Source organism: Hypomesus transpacificus, chromosome 3 (genome assembly GCF_021917145.1).
Source record: "Hypomesus transpacificus isolate Combined female chromosome 3, fHypTra1, whole genome shotgun sequence".
Classification (NCBI taxonomy): domain Eukaryota; kingdom Metazoa; phylum Chordata; class Actinopteri; order Osmeriformes; family Osmeridae; genus Hypomesus; species Hypomesus transpacificus.
Genome location: NC_061062.1, coordinates 12,136,847 through 12,152,780, shown reverse-complemented (window position 1 = coordinate 12,152,780; position 15,934 = coordinate 12,136,847). Strand labels below are relative to the sequence as shown.

The 15,934-nt window shown below is 46.7% G+C and overlaps 1 protein-coding gene across 7 annotated transcripts in view; it reads left to right on the top strand.

Moving 5' to 3' along the window:
* Positions 1–341: 341 nt before the first annotated feature.
* asap2a (ArfGAP with SH3 domain, ankyrin repeat and PH domain 2a) overlaps positions 342–15,934 on the top strand; it is a 36,599-nt gene continuing 21,006 nt past the window's right edge. For 6 of the 7 annotated variants that reach the window (XM_047015140.1, XM_047015138.1, XM_047015136.1 and 3 more), the window contains exons 1-2: positions 342–875; positions 14,204–14,276. In XM_047015140.1, the coding sequence (XP_046871096.1) occupies positions 684–875; positions 14,204–14,276 (265 nt within the window). In that variant the 5' untranslated portion in view covers positions 342–683. The remainder of the gene's footprint in view (positions 876–14,203; positions 14,277–15,934) is intronic. The other variant, XM_047015139.1, reaches the window with a different exon arrangement.

The window sequence follows — 15,934 nt, the reverse complement described above, 5'->3', positions numbered from 1 at the left end:
CATTTTTTTATTTTTTTATTCAACCGCTTATAAATAAAGGTTTTCTTTGATATGGCAATCTGAAAGGAGCAGCTAAACTTTCACAAAAGCTATTTTTGCTTTTGTGACAGCAGAATATTGTATAGACAAATTGGAAAATGTTATAATTTTGGATGGAGTAGGAGGATTATGTTGTGATCGGTCGAAAGTTGTCTATTTCTACTGAGCTTTCTAAAAAGCTCTGGGTGGTGCTCAATCCTTAAAGCTACGTTGGTGCCGTGATAAGGCCCAACACCACGCCTTCCATAGGCTGTGATTGGGTCGCCACGGCCAGCTGGTGTTCTCCATTGGATAGCGCACATCCATTGAATCCCTCCTTTTACCTTTGTCACTTTCTGCGCTTTCATTGAAGTGTCTTGGTGTTTTCCATACCGAAGTTATCTAGACTCATCGGAGCATTGTCTTAGAAAGGGTATAGGAAAGCACAACAACGCCGCTTTTTCAGTCGAAGTCTACCTGCAGCGCGAGCTCGACACTATTTGGAGGGAGAGCACAGATAGAGCGCGAGGCGCTCGTAGTCGTTACCGTCTGCTGTGTAGCTGGAGAATTCAATCGTGGTCCCACTTGGGTTTTCAGTGAGAGCGCTCAATGAACCAACATTTGCCAATGGTTAACATGGGAGCGTTTCATCTGACTTTTACTTAATGTTTTTTTTCTCTCCAACAAGCACCACGGGAAGACTATACTATATTTTCAAACAAGGATTAATAATGCCTGACCAAATAACAGTTTCGGAGTTCGTGGCAGAGACGAATGAAGATTACAAAGCGCCCACAGCCTCGAACTTCACCACCCGAATGTCCCACTGCAGGAATACGGTCACTGCCTTGGAAGAGGTGAGACTCGAGCAGACCCTTCACTGTCCTCATTCGGTAGCATCACCCATTGATCCACGGCTTATCACGACTTCACAGGCTACTACGTCTTTGCAGACTGCCATGCAGAAGCATAATAATTGCCTAACTGGCGAAGCTTTGTCATAGTTCTGAATGGTTGGGCGTTTTCTCCATATATGCACCATGTGCAGAGGAGAGAAAACTTCTCTTGGTCTTTGATTTTACACTTCATAACTAAATATCAATAGACCTCAAGTGCTATATGAGGTTGACAAAGGGCTGTACGCCATTTATTACTATGGTAATTAAGGTCTCTATAGTTTAAATTCCCAGCGAATAGAATAGTTTGCAGAGCACCTGTTTCAACGAAACGGATGCATTCTTTGTTTAAATGCTGCATTGTCTGAATATGTGTTTCATTGTCCGACGCGTTAGTTCCACGAATTTGCAGATCATAGACTTCCGCTTTGTAGTAGGCTACTGTGAAAAACCGACCACCCTTTCCAAGTTCTGTGCCTATACCGTGAACCCCATACCGTGTCCCTTATGGGACAGTCTCACCCTATCAGATAATAGAAATTAGCATTTTCATACGGTAAGCTATCTGTTTGTGTAGCTTATGATTACCTAATACAAAACTCAGGATTGTCTATGGATTGTGAACTATCTTCAAAAAGCTCTGCAAGGAAAATATTAAGATTTTCTGAATTAAAATGTTCATAGCTGTCATCTTGAGCTAGGATGGTAAAGAAAATACTTCTCTTGAAGATCGTATCGATGTTCGAAGAGTAGTCTATCCGAGATCGTTACATTTCCATTCATGGCTAAGGGTAGCACAGTAAAGGCAACACTTAATTTCAAACGACTATTTCTCAATTATTATGTGAAATTTGTAGGCCTATAGTAATACTAACTATACTTTTATACACGACTGAACACGCATTGTGTTTGTGTGTGCCTGGTGCCTGTGCATGTTGTTGTCAGTATGACACCCTGACAGTAGTTGGGGGGCAGAGACATTACACATTTGGCACAATGAAGACCTTCAGGATAAGCCTGTGTTTCAGGAGTTATGAGTGAGCCTGGCACCTGTTCAAACTGACAGGTGCAACATGCCTACAAACACCTCGAGATGGAACCTTTTTTTTCTTCTATTTTTCAGTAAAGTTAGTTGGGCAGACTTGCTCATAGTGAGACTTTGAGAGTGGAACTCCTAGTTGAGAGTGGAACTGCTGTGTGCAAACTTCTGTTTTCTTATGATAACCTCCCATTTCTGAGGCCCAGAAAACACACAGCCATTGTTTCAGAGCCAAACAAGGCCTTGCGTCTGTTTGACCAATTAGACTCTGCAGTGGACTAGGAACACTTCCATGTATTGTGTTCATGCAGCTGTCCAGACCGAGCTCTTTTGCTTCAGTTTTCAAGAGAAATGCTTTTAAACGTGACTGTGATTCAAGTCCATAAGGCATTGTATTATTATAGCACAGACTGAATGTTGCCATTTCAATACAAACACCTTTTTAGATTTTTTGTGTATGTTCTTATTATCCTCACATGAATGATAGCAATTCAGGCTAGAGCTAGGCTACAGATTTGAAAGGACACTGTACCTCTGTGCAGATGTAGAATAGAGTACATGATAGGAATTGGTAAGAGTTCAAATCTCTAGCATTTTGCTGATGCGGCTGCTGTTGTTTGGTATAAAAGTGCTAACGTCTCAATTTTCCTCCTTCATCTGACAGCTGAACGTCCTGGATGGAACAGGAATTCCCTGGCTAGCAGGAGCAGCACTGGGATGTGCATTGTTCACCAGTAGCAAACATAGTGCTCTCAATTTTTACAATTGCAGACATCCCAAGTCTCCCGGAAGGTCCGGGACGCCCACAAATGCTATGTAATCTCCCGGAAATTGGGGATTTTGTATTTCGAGCGAGAGACTGTCAAATTGTAATTTCTGGTAGAGATAGGTGCATATCGCGCATCATGTATCGTGTACGTGCTGGTTGAGGGGGTACTTCATGCGTCCGGATTGCATCCCGGGAGGGGGGGGGGGGCTGGAATCCACCTCCCGTAAATGAGTCTCTGCAGGTTGGGATGTCTGCAATTGTGTCAATGTGTTATAACTTGAGTGATAGAGACCTGAGGTGACTCACACAGTAGCAGCTTTCTAGAGAGTGTGCTGGCATCAGAGAACTACTAGCCTAGCAGATGATTTAGATTCATTCTGGGAGGGGAAGAATTCTCTGAAAATCCTGTCTGACCAGATGGTCAGAGTTCCCGTTTTGCTTGCGAGCTGATTTGTACAAAGGACTGGTCCCAACTCTGTGACAGTATGGTAAACAAATGAGAAGCTTGTCTAGTCTTTAGGGGTACGGAATGATTTGTACTCTCATCCCTTACCGTCCATCAATATAAAACGGCCTCTATATGTTCTCTATATATTAGTCTTTTAACCCTGTCTCGAGTTGGGGGAGAATTATTATTTCTTAGGGCCTAATGGACCCCAGTCTATATTGTGATTATTTCTACATAAACCCATTACAGTGGACATAACCTTAATTAGCCTTGTGGCTATAAAAGCTTTGTCTCTTATTGCCAAATAAATGGGCTTAATGTGTCCAGCAGAGAGAGAGGGAGCGGGGTAGGGGGGGTGGTGGTGATGGGAGTTTACAAGCCTCTCAGATTACTGTGTGTGTGACCTTAAAGCCACACGACTATAAAACCAGTTTGTCCAGAGAGGGGATGTTTGTGCCTGGTGTCATTAACCCCCCTCTGGGTTCCTGTGGAACATGGCAACTCCTCCAAACTGGGCCTTTTTCTTCAGCACTTACCTCAGCACTTACCTCATTTTATAATACCCTGGCTCCACACATGACTGGTGATGCCAGTGCAGTACAGTGTTGCATTGTCTGGGATTACCAGGAAACCTCAAAGCTCAAGACAATGCACTTAACATCAAGGTCAAACCGACCCTTAGGGTAGTAATAGTTCAAGTAAAAGTACTTCCATCCCTTTGTTGACATCAGAAAACCCCAGGTGAAGGTAGTCCCTCATACTCCTAGCTGAGAATGACCCTCACTTGAGCCCTCCTTCTCTGGGCTATGAAGCTGCCAAGCACTGGCATTACCCATGGTTCTGCAAGTCTCTGCCAAAGGGAAGATGAAGAGCTAAGTGGACGATCTGAATGGAATCAATATTCCTTGATCTGATTTCTACCACATCCACCTCCAGATCTGGCTCGGAGCAGAGCCTAGTGAAACAGGAGATGTATTCCCCTGACCCCTTAATGTTCTACTTCACTAATAGCTGTGCTCCTATCACCCTCCCTGTTGGCTGCAACGTTGGCAGTATTAAGTCAATACTGGGTCTGTTTCATGGCGTCTCTATACAGTTCAGCAACAACATCGCCAGTCTTGTCATTTTGTGAATGAAATCTCCTATGACTCAGTTAGTAGATGACTGGTTTGGTTTACTGTCAGCATGGCCTAACAGGTGTGTGTAATTACTGTTGTTGTGACGCCAGCATTCTGTCTAGCCAGTGTGGTATACATACAAGGAAGTAGTCTATATCACCATGTTTTTCCCCCAAGTTGTAACTCCATCATTGTGGTTATTTATAAAGTTCCCAATGTAGTTCGAACAAATGAATTGATGCTGTACATGGGAGCCCATGAGAATGTAAAGGCACAGTGTGCTGTCAAGATGCCACCCAGGATTTCCATTGTGCTGGCTTTTGAATGATTCTCTGAACCGACCAAACCGAACCACCACAGGCCCTCCTTTCACAGGGAGACATTCCAGGACTGTGAGCATCCCAGGGGCCCCAGCCTCTTCACACATCCCTCCGACAAAAACACCACCCCCATGACCAGGCCAACACCAGGCACACCAGGCCTTAGCTTCCCTTCATTCACTCTCCTCATTTTTTACTGTTGAATCAGGGTTATTTATAGGCGGCGCTCTGCAAGGGACATTTTTGTCCTGTATTTTTTTGGGGGGGGTATTTAATCCCACCCTAACTGAAGTCCTTCACGTTGGTATTCCAGCAATGTGCTGTGAAGGCATGTTGTCCAAGACTGCATGATTCTGGAGGGAGATTATTGGGGAGTATCAAGGGGATCGTGCTGGCATTCCTAGAATCCGTGGCAACTGTTGGTGCTAGCTTTAGCCATGCCCTCCCTGCACCCCCTCTATAGGACTGGTTCTCGGGGACTGATTCCTGGCTTCGTTACACAATAAGGATGAGCCTCCACTAGAATACTCAAGTGGATTCTCACAGAAACTCAGGAGTTCAGAAAAGAAATGGGGCAAAGCTTGGGTGAATGTCAAGGCTGGCTGCATTGTGGAATGTTACCAATTAAGAAACTCTGTCATGCTCTTGGAAACGCTAGGCGGAACTTTCAATCTAAAACCCAACCATTCGTTGTTGGTGCTGTTCTGTTTCTTTCTTTGCCCCAGCTCTGAGAATTGGATCCCTGCCTTATCTTGTGTAAACTGATGATGATATCAGTAGTTTAGTTTCCAACTGGCCAATCCAACAGACAAGAGTTTGTTATCAGAGTGAATGAGCTGAAACAGCAGTAGCCTTTCCTACACTTCAACTCATTTTCTCCCTTTCACTAAAAGTAATCGTTTTTTATCTCCATTCTCCAATAAGATAGGGTTATAACCAGGCTGGAGGGAACAGCTGCCCTCTGGAACAGGTGGTTTGGATGGAGGGAAGTTTTAACAAGCCCTCATAGGGATTAGATGCTATGACAATCAAGGCATATTATGGACCCTAATGTGTGGACACACACAGACGTACACTCACATACACTAAAAGGGCGTTGACCTATTAGCCTGGTATGGCCTGTTTATCGGCCACCTTGGCCTGTTTTTTCCTCCTAAGAGGCTTAATGTACTCTCTGTAATTGAAATGAGGTCGCTGATAGGATCAACAGTGTCCTAGTCTGTTCTCTCATGTGTTGTACTCCTTACAGATCTGCTGTCAGACTTTAATAGATGCAAATGTATGCAGTTTTTTTTTTTTTCATTTGGTAAGAGAGACATAAAACTGGGCATAGTGCTGTCATGTCCTCTCAGCGTATTAGATGTCACACTAACATTACTATAAAAAACTAAAATCCCTTCTTCCTGTCTGGGAGATGGGAATTCCCTCAGTGTTTTCCTTCAGGATTTATCTTTGAAGCATGAGGTGTGTCCCTCCAATGATCTAGGGGCTACAAGCCCTTTCTGTATCACCCAGGCTCAGACTGGGCTCCCACGCTTATGAAAAGGCTTCCCCATGGGGCTTGCTGATGGAAGGGTGTGTTATGTTTGGAGGGTGGGGTGAGGGTGGGGAGTCCCGTCCCAATTGAGGGGGTCCCGTGTGATGCTACCTGACTGTTGGGCTGTGTTGCAGTATGATCACACACACACACAGGACATCGGAATGAAGTATGCTCAAAACTATCTCAGTGGACTGGAAGGGGGGGAAGGGGCATTTATTGAGGAGGTGGTCAAGAGTGCACTGGCCTTTGTTTAGCTGGGGTTCCGGGGTCCAGGATGGGGGGTGCCTCATCTGAAGCCTTGCCCCAGATTGCTTGGGACATCTTCTGTTCAGTGCCTTTGTTCCACGACAGGCTATGCCTCCTCATTAATGAACTCCCTCATTGATTTGTAGCGCTGGCCTGTGTTCATGACGACAGCAGGCTCCTCAGGAATCCTCCTAATAACGTTGCTGGGCCGTCACTTTCACTTAAGAGTAGCTGCCGGCATCCCTTCTTCTCTGAGGACCAGCCCTCAGATGTGTTCCTTAAGACTCTCAGGGGAGCTTTAGTCAGGTTCTTATAAGCTTAATGTAACCGTAAGCCATTTAACAAGATTGATGTAGGAACAGATGGCGAGATTCAAAGTCAGAACTCATGTCATGCATGACTCATTGATTATAAAAATGGTAGCATCTATCATATAACAAACATGGCAGGTACTATCGATCTCAGTTTTTCTGTTTCATACCATATAGTTCACCTGCAGTCTGTTTCGAAGTCTGTCCTCTGACTAGTTCCAATAGGCAGGCTTGGGAGGCCCCTGGAGGAGCAGGAAAGGCACAAAGTAGCCCTTCTCTCTCAACCCAGTCCAGAGCTGGAAAACTTTACTGACGGGTGCTGAAAACCTTACAAAAATATAAAGCTGCTGGTTGACCTCAACTGTGTGAGCACAAGCTCTATTTTCTTTGACCTTTACCACGCTGAATGTTTCATGCCTTGGTACAGTCCAGTCTAACCTGCTGTGGGGCAGTAATACAGGGACTCCTCTCTCACACCTCATCTGCCTCTTCTGGAGACGGGATTCACACAGGATGAGACTCGGTAGAAATAATCAAAGTTTCAGAGGACTTCAAAGGAGCAATGTTCTAGAAGGGTATTCCATTCAACTTGCACACACACACAGTCTTATAGAACACACACACACACATCCCTCCATATAGCACACATGTTTTCCACATTCTCCAGATGATCATTTCCAGGTGAATATATGTCTCTCTCTCTCCCTCAAACTGTCTGCAGATTGCTTCTTGTGTGCACCTCTAGCATTGTACTCTTGGTATGGCTACGTTTCCGCCGTGACTCTTGTGCTGTGCTTTACTCTGTTCTACGCTTCTCTGTTTTTTTTAGAATTTTTTAGAAAGAAAGTTTTGGAAGGGATGAAAAATATTTTCAATCGAAAGTTTTGAAAAAAGTTTGAAAAGTTTAAAACCTATTAAAAAATAGGTTTGCATCATTGATGAGTACTTGAGACCATGAAGACTCGACTAAACTCTACTGTACTCATGAGGCTTACACATGCTTGCAGACGCAAGACGCCAGAATCTTCAGACAGGAGTTTCTGTGACTACAGTGAAGAAACCAAGCCACATTTGGTCTTCATTTCCCCAGCCCCCTTTCCTCATTCCCTTGCTAATTTACTTACTTCATTAAGTAGTACTCCACTTAACAACTCATACAGTCTTTAAATTGGTGCCTCTGGGTCTTTTCAGTCATTCATCCCTTAAGTCTCCCTTTAAAGATATTATTTGAAAGAAGTTGACCTTATCTGTGTACTGTATCCCATGCTGTGCAGTATATAAAACCAAAATGCTAACACCTACATCAATAATTTGTTTTATCACACAGACTTCGAAGAACAAACTTAAACCCCATCCAGCACGAATCGACCTGCTAATTTACCCTTTAAACAACTTGAAAGTGAGTTGATGTCTTAATGTTGATGCCCCCCCCCCCCCCCCCCCAGTGACTGAACATCTAGCTCATCCTCAGGACAGTGCAAGTGTCATAAACAGCCTTCAAAAACAAAAGAAGGACTCAGACAAGACAGGTCTTTGAAGTGGTTGGTAGCAGGGGTAGGGTTAGTCAGATGGTGGCCTTCCTCTGGTCACAAATGGAGCCATATATAAGCTATTGATGTATACAGCCCAGGAGAGCATGTGGGAAGCCTGTAGATCTAGCATGGTTAAGGCACTGCGTGACTTTCTCCATTAAACCCTAGATTGTTTTCTTGAGCAGTTTAAGTACCTGAGTTCAAGTCGTTACCCCAGTGTGAGTGTGAGCTGGCAGGTGGGGAGGACTGTGGTCCAGGACTGCTGTTTGCGCTCTATCTGAGGAGCAGTAAAGAGGCGTAACCACTCTGAGCTGTAGCAACACAGCGTGGACAGGGTGAAGAAGTGTGTGTTTAAGGAAGTCAGGCAGAACCTTGTATATTTCATTAGATTGTTAGAGAGAGGGAGAAAGAATGTTGTCTTTGAGAATGTCAAGAAGAATGTCTCGACAAAGGGAAATGTACTGCGTTCGTCATTGCGCTCGTGGTCAGTCAAGGACACTTATGTAAAAGACTGTATTGGTCTACAGTTTAGAGCTTTTGTCTGTTTATGCGTTTGTGTCCATAACCAGAGATCTCCCTCTGTCCTATGCTCCCTCCTCCTCATGGCTGTCCTAACCCTTCATACTGTACTCCAGGACCCTGAGTCAGGGCCGGATAAATGTTCAACTCTGCCCCAGGGCTAGTCAGCATAGCTGCATGAATTACTGCTCAGAGTCAAATACTGGAACCACGGCTAGTTAGCGGTCTGCTTAACGGCACACAGCCTTATTCTAATGTTGACTCTGTAGCTCAAAATGGCTCAGATGTGTGAATGGGGTGTTTCAAAGGGGGTTGACTTGTATTTTTAGAATTAACATTTCCAACCTCATTTAGGATTTTTTTGTCCTGTTGAGGGCTACTAACGGTCTGTGTGTGCCCTTGTGTGTGTGGTGTGTGTATCCGTCTGAGTGCTTGCCTGTGTGTTTTCCCGTAGGTGTTGCACTGCAGTGCACTGCAGCAGCCCGTTACCACATAACAAGTCATTTTCCTGTCTTTCTGAGGGAGTGTTTTACACACAGTAGCCAAGTGAGTGTGTGTGTGGGAGGTCGAGAGCACTCTCTCCCATGACGGAGAGAAGGTCTCCTTCTTTCACATCAGACCAGACCGGGGTGATGAAGAAGGAACCATGCAGATGGATTAGAGCTGCCGCAACACCCAGCCACCACACCAGAGCTCTGCCCATCTCCATCTCTCTCTCACTCTCTCTCTCTTTCTCTTTCTGTCTTTTTCCTGCTGTCTCTCTCTCACTCTCTCTCTCCATCTCTTTCTGTCTTCATGGAGTGTTTGTTTGCTTTAACTACAACATCTGGTGTCTCTGTGAAACTTAGATTAGAATCAGGCCTCCCCTGCACGCACACACACACACACACACATACATCACCACCACACACCCCTTTCCCAATTCAATTGGATAATTATATCCCAGACTGCCTCATTCTTTCTGGCTGAGATCCAAAGCGTGGCACAGACTCTCATCAAGGGGGGAGGCTGGGGGTGGAAGGAGGGGGAGGTAAGGGGGTGAAGTGTTGTAAAGTGACACCAAACAGGAACCAAACTCGTGTACCATGGGTGTTCCTGCCTCCCATGATCCTCTGCGGTTCAAAGAGACGCGGGGTTGAGAGTGCACATTAGCTTCCCGAATGTCGCTAAGAGGACAGCCCAGCCCGTGCAACACCAATGCGTCTGTGGGTGTTAGACTGCGCCTCTGTTGGGCCGCGCGTGTACGTGCTGACGGCAGAGGTTAGGGAGGCGGCAGTCATTCGAGACATGCTGTCATCACCAGACATGACTAGTCCAGAAGCAGAGACGTCCCTGTCAGTCCAACGTGTAGCATGCAATCATCCAGGAATGTCTTCCAGTACGTTCCTGGAGGCAGCAGATACCCAGGGCCTCAGGGCTGTGGGTGGGACCAGCTCCACGCTCTCTCCATCCAGTTTGGCTACTCCAGGGCCTAAAAATACCACTTTCTTTTTAGGGAAAAAGTTTTAAACAAATCGGCCCGTCTTGTTAATACTAGATTTCCCCCCTTCATTCTTTGCACGCGTCCCAGAGGGAGAAAGAAGCATTGAAAAGCAGTGCAGTCCACCAGGAGAGAGGAACAATGGGCGTGCTATGAAAAGCTCATGAAATATGGATGGCCCTCCCTCGTCCCCTCGCTCATTTCCGCTCTTGTTTTGATTTGAAAGACCTTGGCAAATGCGGGGCCAAGTGCTCTGGGGTATTAGGCCCGGGTGTGGGCGTGACCGGGCCTGAGCTAAGCTCAGCTAGCTGCCCAGACGACAGCACAGCAAAGGGTTAGCTTATACCATTGACCCTGGTCAGCCAGTCTGAGGGATGATGACTAAAGGATAGCGAGCGGATGAGGGCTTGCCCCAGCATCATCAATCAGTGTTCTTGTACCTCCAGACAGAGCCAGATGGTGCCCACTGATGTCATGTGTTAAGAGGACTCATTCATGTGCTGGACCGGTAGTTCTCCTAAGCAGGGTCATTCTAAGTACCAGTGAGTCTTGGAACATCGTCTTCTAGGAAACCAAACAAAATGCTGATTTGACATGGCTGTGTGCAGTGAATTGTTATGTATTTCCTTCATGCTTTCAGGCCATCTATTATGTTGTTGTTGTGTGTGTGTGAGAGAGAGGCAGTGCCCTGCAGCGTCACTGCCCTGGAAATCCCCCCTTGCTTTTCTAAGTAGTTTTGGGTAAAAAGTGTTTAATTTTAGAATGGTTCCTCTTCAGACAAGAAGGCACACAATAGGCTGGCCTGGTTCTTGGAGTTGAATCAGCAAAACCCTGAATACTAAAGGGAGAGTGAATGTATGTGTGTGTGGTTGTGTGTATGTGACTTACTGAATGAGTGAAAGCCTGTCTGAGACTGAATGCTTGGCTGAGTAACTAAAAGAGTAGGAGAGAGAGTGTGTGAGAATGATTTATAGGAGTGTGTGTGTGTGTGTTCAGCTGGGTCTGGTTTACAACCTCCGTCTGTCCCCTTCTCATCCAGCTCCCTGACAGAGCACTCTCCTCAGATTGAAGGGGTCTGCTCAGGCGTGGTGTGTGTTTGTGTGTGCACGCCTGTGTGTGTGTTGGACCGATCACAGTAAAACATCCCAATCACACCTTTTCCAAGATTTCTAGCTTGACTGCTTCTTGACTAGAAGATTGCAGCGTTGAGAACATCAACACCTCTGATCATATGTGTATATGCCATCGTCAGAAGTCCAAACATTATAAATCCTCTCTCCACGTAGACTACCTGTCCAGCAAAGCAGCAGTGCTCTGGTGGTCAGCTCCTGCTGTAGATGTCAGTTTGTCTGCTGGATGTGAGGCTGGCTGGCTATCTGGCTGGCTGGCTGGGAGGAGGAGGGCTGTCACTCAAGTCAGCACATCCCCTGGGTTCCCTCCCTGTCCAGTCTAGGGTGTTGTAGGGCTTTCCTCCTGAGCCGGTGGCCCTCTCTTCTGAACACGGGGCATGGCATCTGCAGGGTGAGCAGCAGAGACCAAGATCGCCCTGATTCAGAAGGATCAGTTCCTCTGTCTCCGCCTCAGATGAAGTCTCCCTCTCCAAGACCAGAAAGACAATTCCTGAAGCTTAGTTTGTATTTAATGAATGTTGCTGCTGCTGCTGCTGCTGCTGCAGTGTGACATCACTGTTGGCCAGGCTCAGGCCTCCTGTCCTTCAGGAAGAGAGAGAGGATGTGAGAGAGCGACAGAAGACAGAGACAGGAAGACGGACAGAAAGAGGGAGCGAGGTGCAGAGAGGTAAAGCTGTAGGCTAGATCAATTAGAGATCTGCTGTAGAGATTAGCTGGTCTACCCTGGGAGAAATGTGATGTCAGCAAAGAAGCTTTTAGAACTGTTCTCCTAAACCCACAGGTCCTCCAGGACTGAACAGCTGTGTGTGCGTGCGTGCGTGCATGCCGTGTGTGCATGTCTACCTAGTTTACACTAAAGTCAGTCATCCTGAACACCAGCGCCGGAACCCACTGCACATTTAACTTGTAGTACCGGTACTCTTTAGATTGGATGTTAATAGATAACAGAAGTATGCTATCTGTTGTTGTTGTTTTTGTGACTCAGCCCAGCTGACTGAGTGGGATGGGCCAGGTGGAGATCTTGTTAATGTCTGTACGATGACTAAGTGTGCTTGGCTAACAAGAGAAGATGGCGAATTTCTCTCTTTGTTTCTCACTCATATATACTTTACATACATTTCATTGATTTATCTGACGCTTTATACAAAGTGTATATGGAAAATACAGCAGAATATCACTGATCAGAAGTGCAGAGTTCTCACAGTATTTTCTGTGGTCAAATTTAAGGAATTGTCTGTACTAGCCACATTGCAAAGTCACCACATCTCAGCCACCCGGCACGGTGAACAAAACATATCCGGATTCAGGACTGGGGCTGTGAAAGGAAAGTGAATAAGCTCTCACACAATAGGCCGGCTAGAGTCCCTATCCCTGGGACCGCTGCACCGCTTCTGATTGGCTGACGCAAATGTCAAGTTCAGGTCAGAAGAGGCGGTCTTTCTGGTTCTTCAGAAAAAATAACTCTCAAGAACAAGGCACTGGCCCTGTGATTCATCTTTTCTTTACGAGTTCTTCCACCGAAACGACACTAAAGAAGCTTCCCATCCTCTTAGGGTTCTTCCACACGTTGGGAACCTTGCCAGGGAAGCGCATGGGAGCTCCTAAATGCCAGAGAGACCCACATAAGTGTCGCATTGTTCTTCCACCTCTTTTTAATAACGGCTCGCCGTCTCATTCCTCGCTACTGTAGGTGGGCCAGTGTGTGTCAGCCAGGGGCCAGGCCTGGTCAACATGAAGAAGTACATTGTCAGCTGGCTACTCCGGCGCTGTGTGTAATAGCACACCACAGAACAGAGAGGGTCACGCAGACACTGCAGCCCGGCGACGGACAACATCACAGCATACTGACTCACTAGCACTGGGGTTTCCATGTTTTGGTATCTTCTGTAACATGGCTACTTGTTTGGCATTGGGACTAGTGTGTGGATGTGTGTGTGTGTATTGTATTTGATGAAAGGAAGCCTTTGTGGATGTCTGGTTTTGTTTTCAGTAAGTTGGTGGGGAGGTGGGGGGGGGGGGTCTGATCTGATGTGTTGGGGTTGGGAAGGAAGGAGGGTAGAGTGGACTGGCGCCGAAACCAGGGAGGGGGTGGGCTATTTAATCATCAACCGGACTCATTTCCCAAATCCCCTCCAATCATCAGTTGGTACTGTGGTGCATTGTCTCCGCATGGTGTGTGTGTGGATGTTTGTGTGAGGGAGTCACTAAGTGAATGTTTGCCTGTGTGTGTTTTTAAAGGTATAGGAGCATGGATATGTGCACCTTCTGGCCTCTTCAGACAGCCTGCCCCCCTGCTGTCGCTCTCTCTCACACACACACACACACACACACACACACACACACACACACACATCCACACAAAAACAATGTACTGTAGGCTTCCTGGTTCTGATGCAGAAGGGAGTGTAGCAAATCTATTTATAGCATTGCCCTGAATAATGAATTGCAGCAGAAAGAATGGATGCTGCCAGCTTCAACACACACAAACACACACACCTGCTACCCGCAGACCGTGCCACACACACACACCTGAGTCCACTGAGGCCAGTGGTGTGAGATGCCTGCCAATGTGCCTGGGACAAGGGATCCCTACGTCTCTCCATCTCTCTTTCTCTCCATCCCTTAGATACTCCTAAGGTTTATAGAAAGGGAAAGTGGTCTCAGGCGATGACAGCCTTGGTCCAGTTTTCCTCTGAGATACTGCTGAGAAGAATCAGGCAGCCTAATGAACCGTGGGTGTTCTCCTGTGCTTTGTTTGGAGAAACGGCAAACTGCTTATTAACCCTCCGTCCTTCTCCTTCCTTCCCTTGCTTCCCTCTTTCCCTCCCTTTGTGCAGGCTCTGGATGTGGATCGTAGCGTTCTCTACAAGATGAAGAAGTCTGTCAAAGCCATCTACACCTCTGGTCTGGGTGAGTAGCACGTGTGTGTGTGTGTATACAGACATGTCTGCAGTGTGTGTGTGTGTGTGTGTCACTGCGGCCGGCTCTGACTGTCGGGCTGCTTAATGTTTGGCCCGTCTGCCGAACCCTGCTGAGAGAGAGAAGAAAAGAGAGATTGAAAGAGAGGAACAAGATAACAGAAAAGCAGACATAATATGGAAAGAGTGATAGAGAAAGAAAGGGAGAGGGGGAGAGAGCAGGGAGGGGAACATAATGCTGAGCTGGTCTTTTTTGGGAACAGTGCTCCTCTGTTCAGGGGGACAGCTGTCTGCTCCAGACCCCCATAGAGGAACAGCTGTCTCAGGGCACGCCCTGCCTGCTTGCCTGCCTGCCTGCCTGCCTGTGTGTGTGTGTGTTTTCCTTTATACTTCTAATGAAGTTCCTAGCAGTTCCCAGCATTGACCCCATCTCCTATCCTATCTAACCCTAACCCTCTCATTCTGAAGACCAGGAGTAGTTGTCACCTTACACAAGGTAACTGCAGTGGACCGCAGTGTGAATGCCTCTGTGTGTGTGTTTTCAAAACAAATTAAGCCTGCTTTCAGTACAAATCTACCTATTTGCATTTTACTGGCCGTTTCTTTGATAACATCTAAGGTTTGGGAGTATTTCCCTAACAGACAGATACTGGAGGTTGATACTTTCCTGGTTTGTGTGGGACAGCTTCCACACCTGTCTGTGCTCCTCTCACAGACACAGACTCAGCTCGATCATAGAGGTGTGTGTGTGGAGGGACAGGAGGCTGATGGGCTCCAGGTATGTGCACAGAGCAGGCCCTGGTCAGGGGGTGGAAGGGGAGGCCAGCGGGGGATCTGGCAGCCATTGACAGTGGTTCTAACTGCTTCATCACACTGTCAAAGCAGCCTTCTCTTATCTGCGGAGGTGGACAAGCTCCGTTTCTAGCTTTATCTGTTGTGGAAACAACCTAACTGATCCCTTAATGTCTATGTTATTACAACAAAGACTGGATCTGCTGAGGTCTAAAGAGAACAGCTAATTTTGCTGGGGTGAGGGATATAGTTGCTAGGGTGAGGAGCAGGGGTGAGGAGTATAGTTGCTGGGGTGAGTGGTATAGTTGCTGGGGTGAGTGGTATAGTTGATGGGGTAAATGGTATAGTTGCTGGGGTGAGTGGTATAGTTGCTGGGTTGAGTGGTATAGTTGCTGGGGTCAGTGGTATAGTTGCTGGGGTGAGTGGTATAGTTGCTGGGGTGAGTGGTATAGTTGCTGGGTTGAGTGGTATAGTTGCTGGGGTCAGTGGTATAGTTGCTGGGGTGAGTGGTATAGTTGCTGGGGTGAGTGTTGGTTTTTCTCTGCCAGTGGAAGGGAGATGTTGGCATATCACTGCATTATTCAACAGAGCCCTGATAAATCTCCATGTATCTCTCTGTTGCTCTCTTGCTGTCTCCCTCTGCAGTCTTCTGTCCTCTAACAAGGCAGCAGCATCCCAGCAGCAGCCAGGATCCAGCCTGGTGGATGTGCTGGGCTGTTTCTGAGTTTGTGCAGGTGCCCAGCTGCTGTCAATCTGAGCCACTCCACGTATGATACATGCCCACGCACACAAACTCAGACACACTTACACACACACACAAGGGACACACACACACATTGTCTGCTCACGCATAGACAT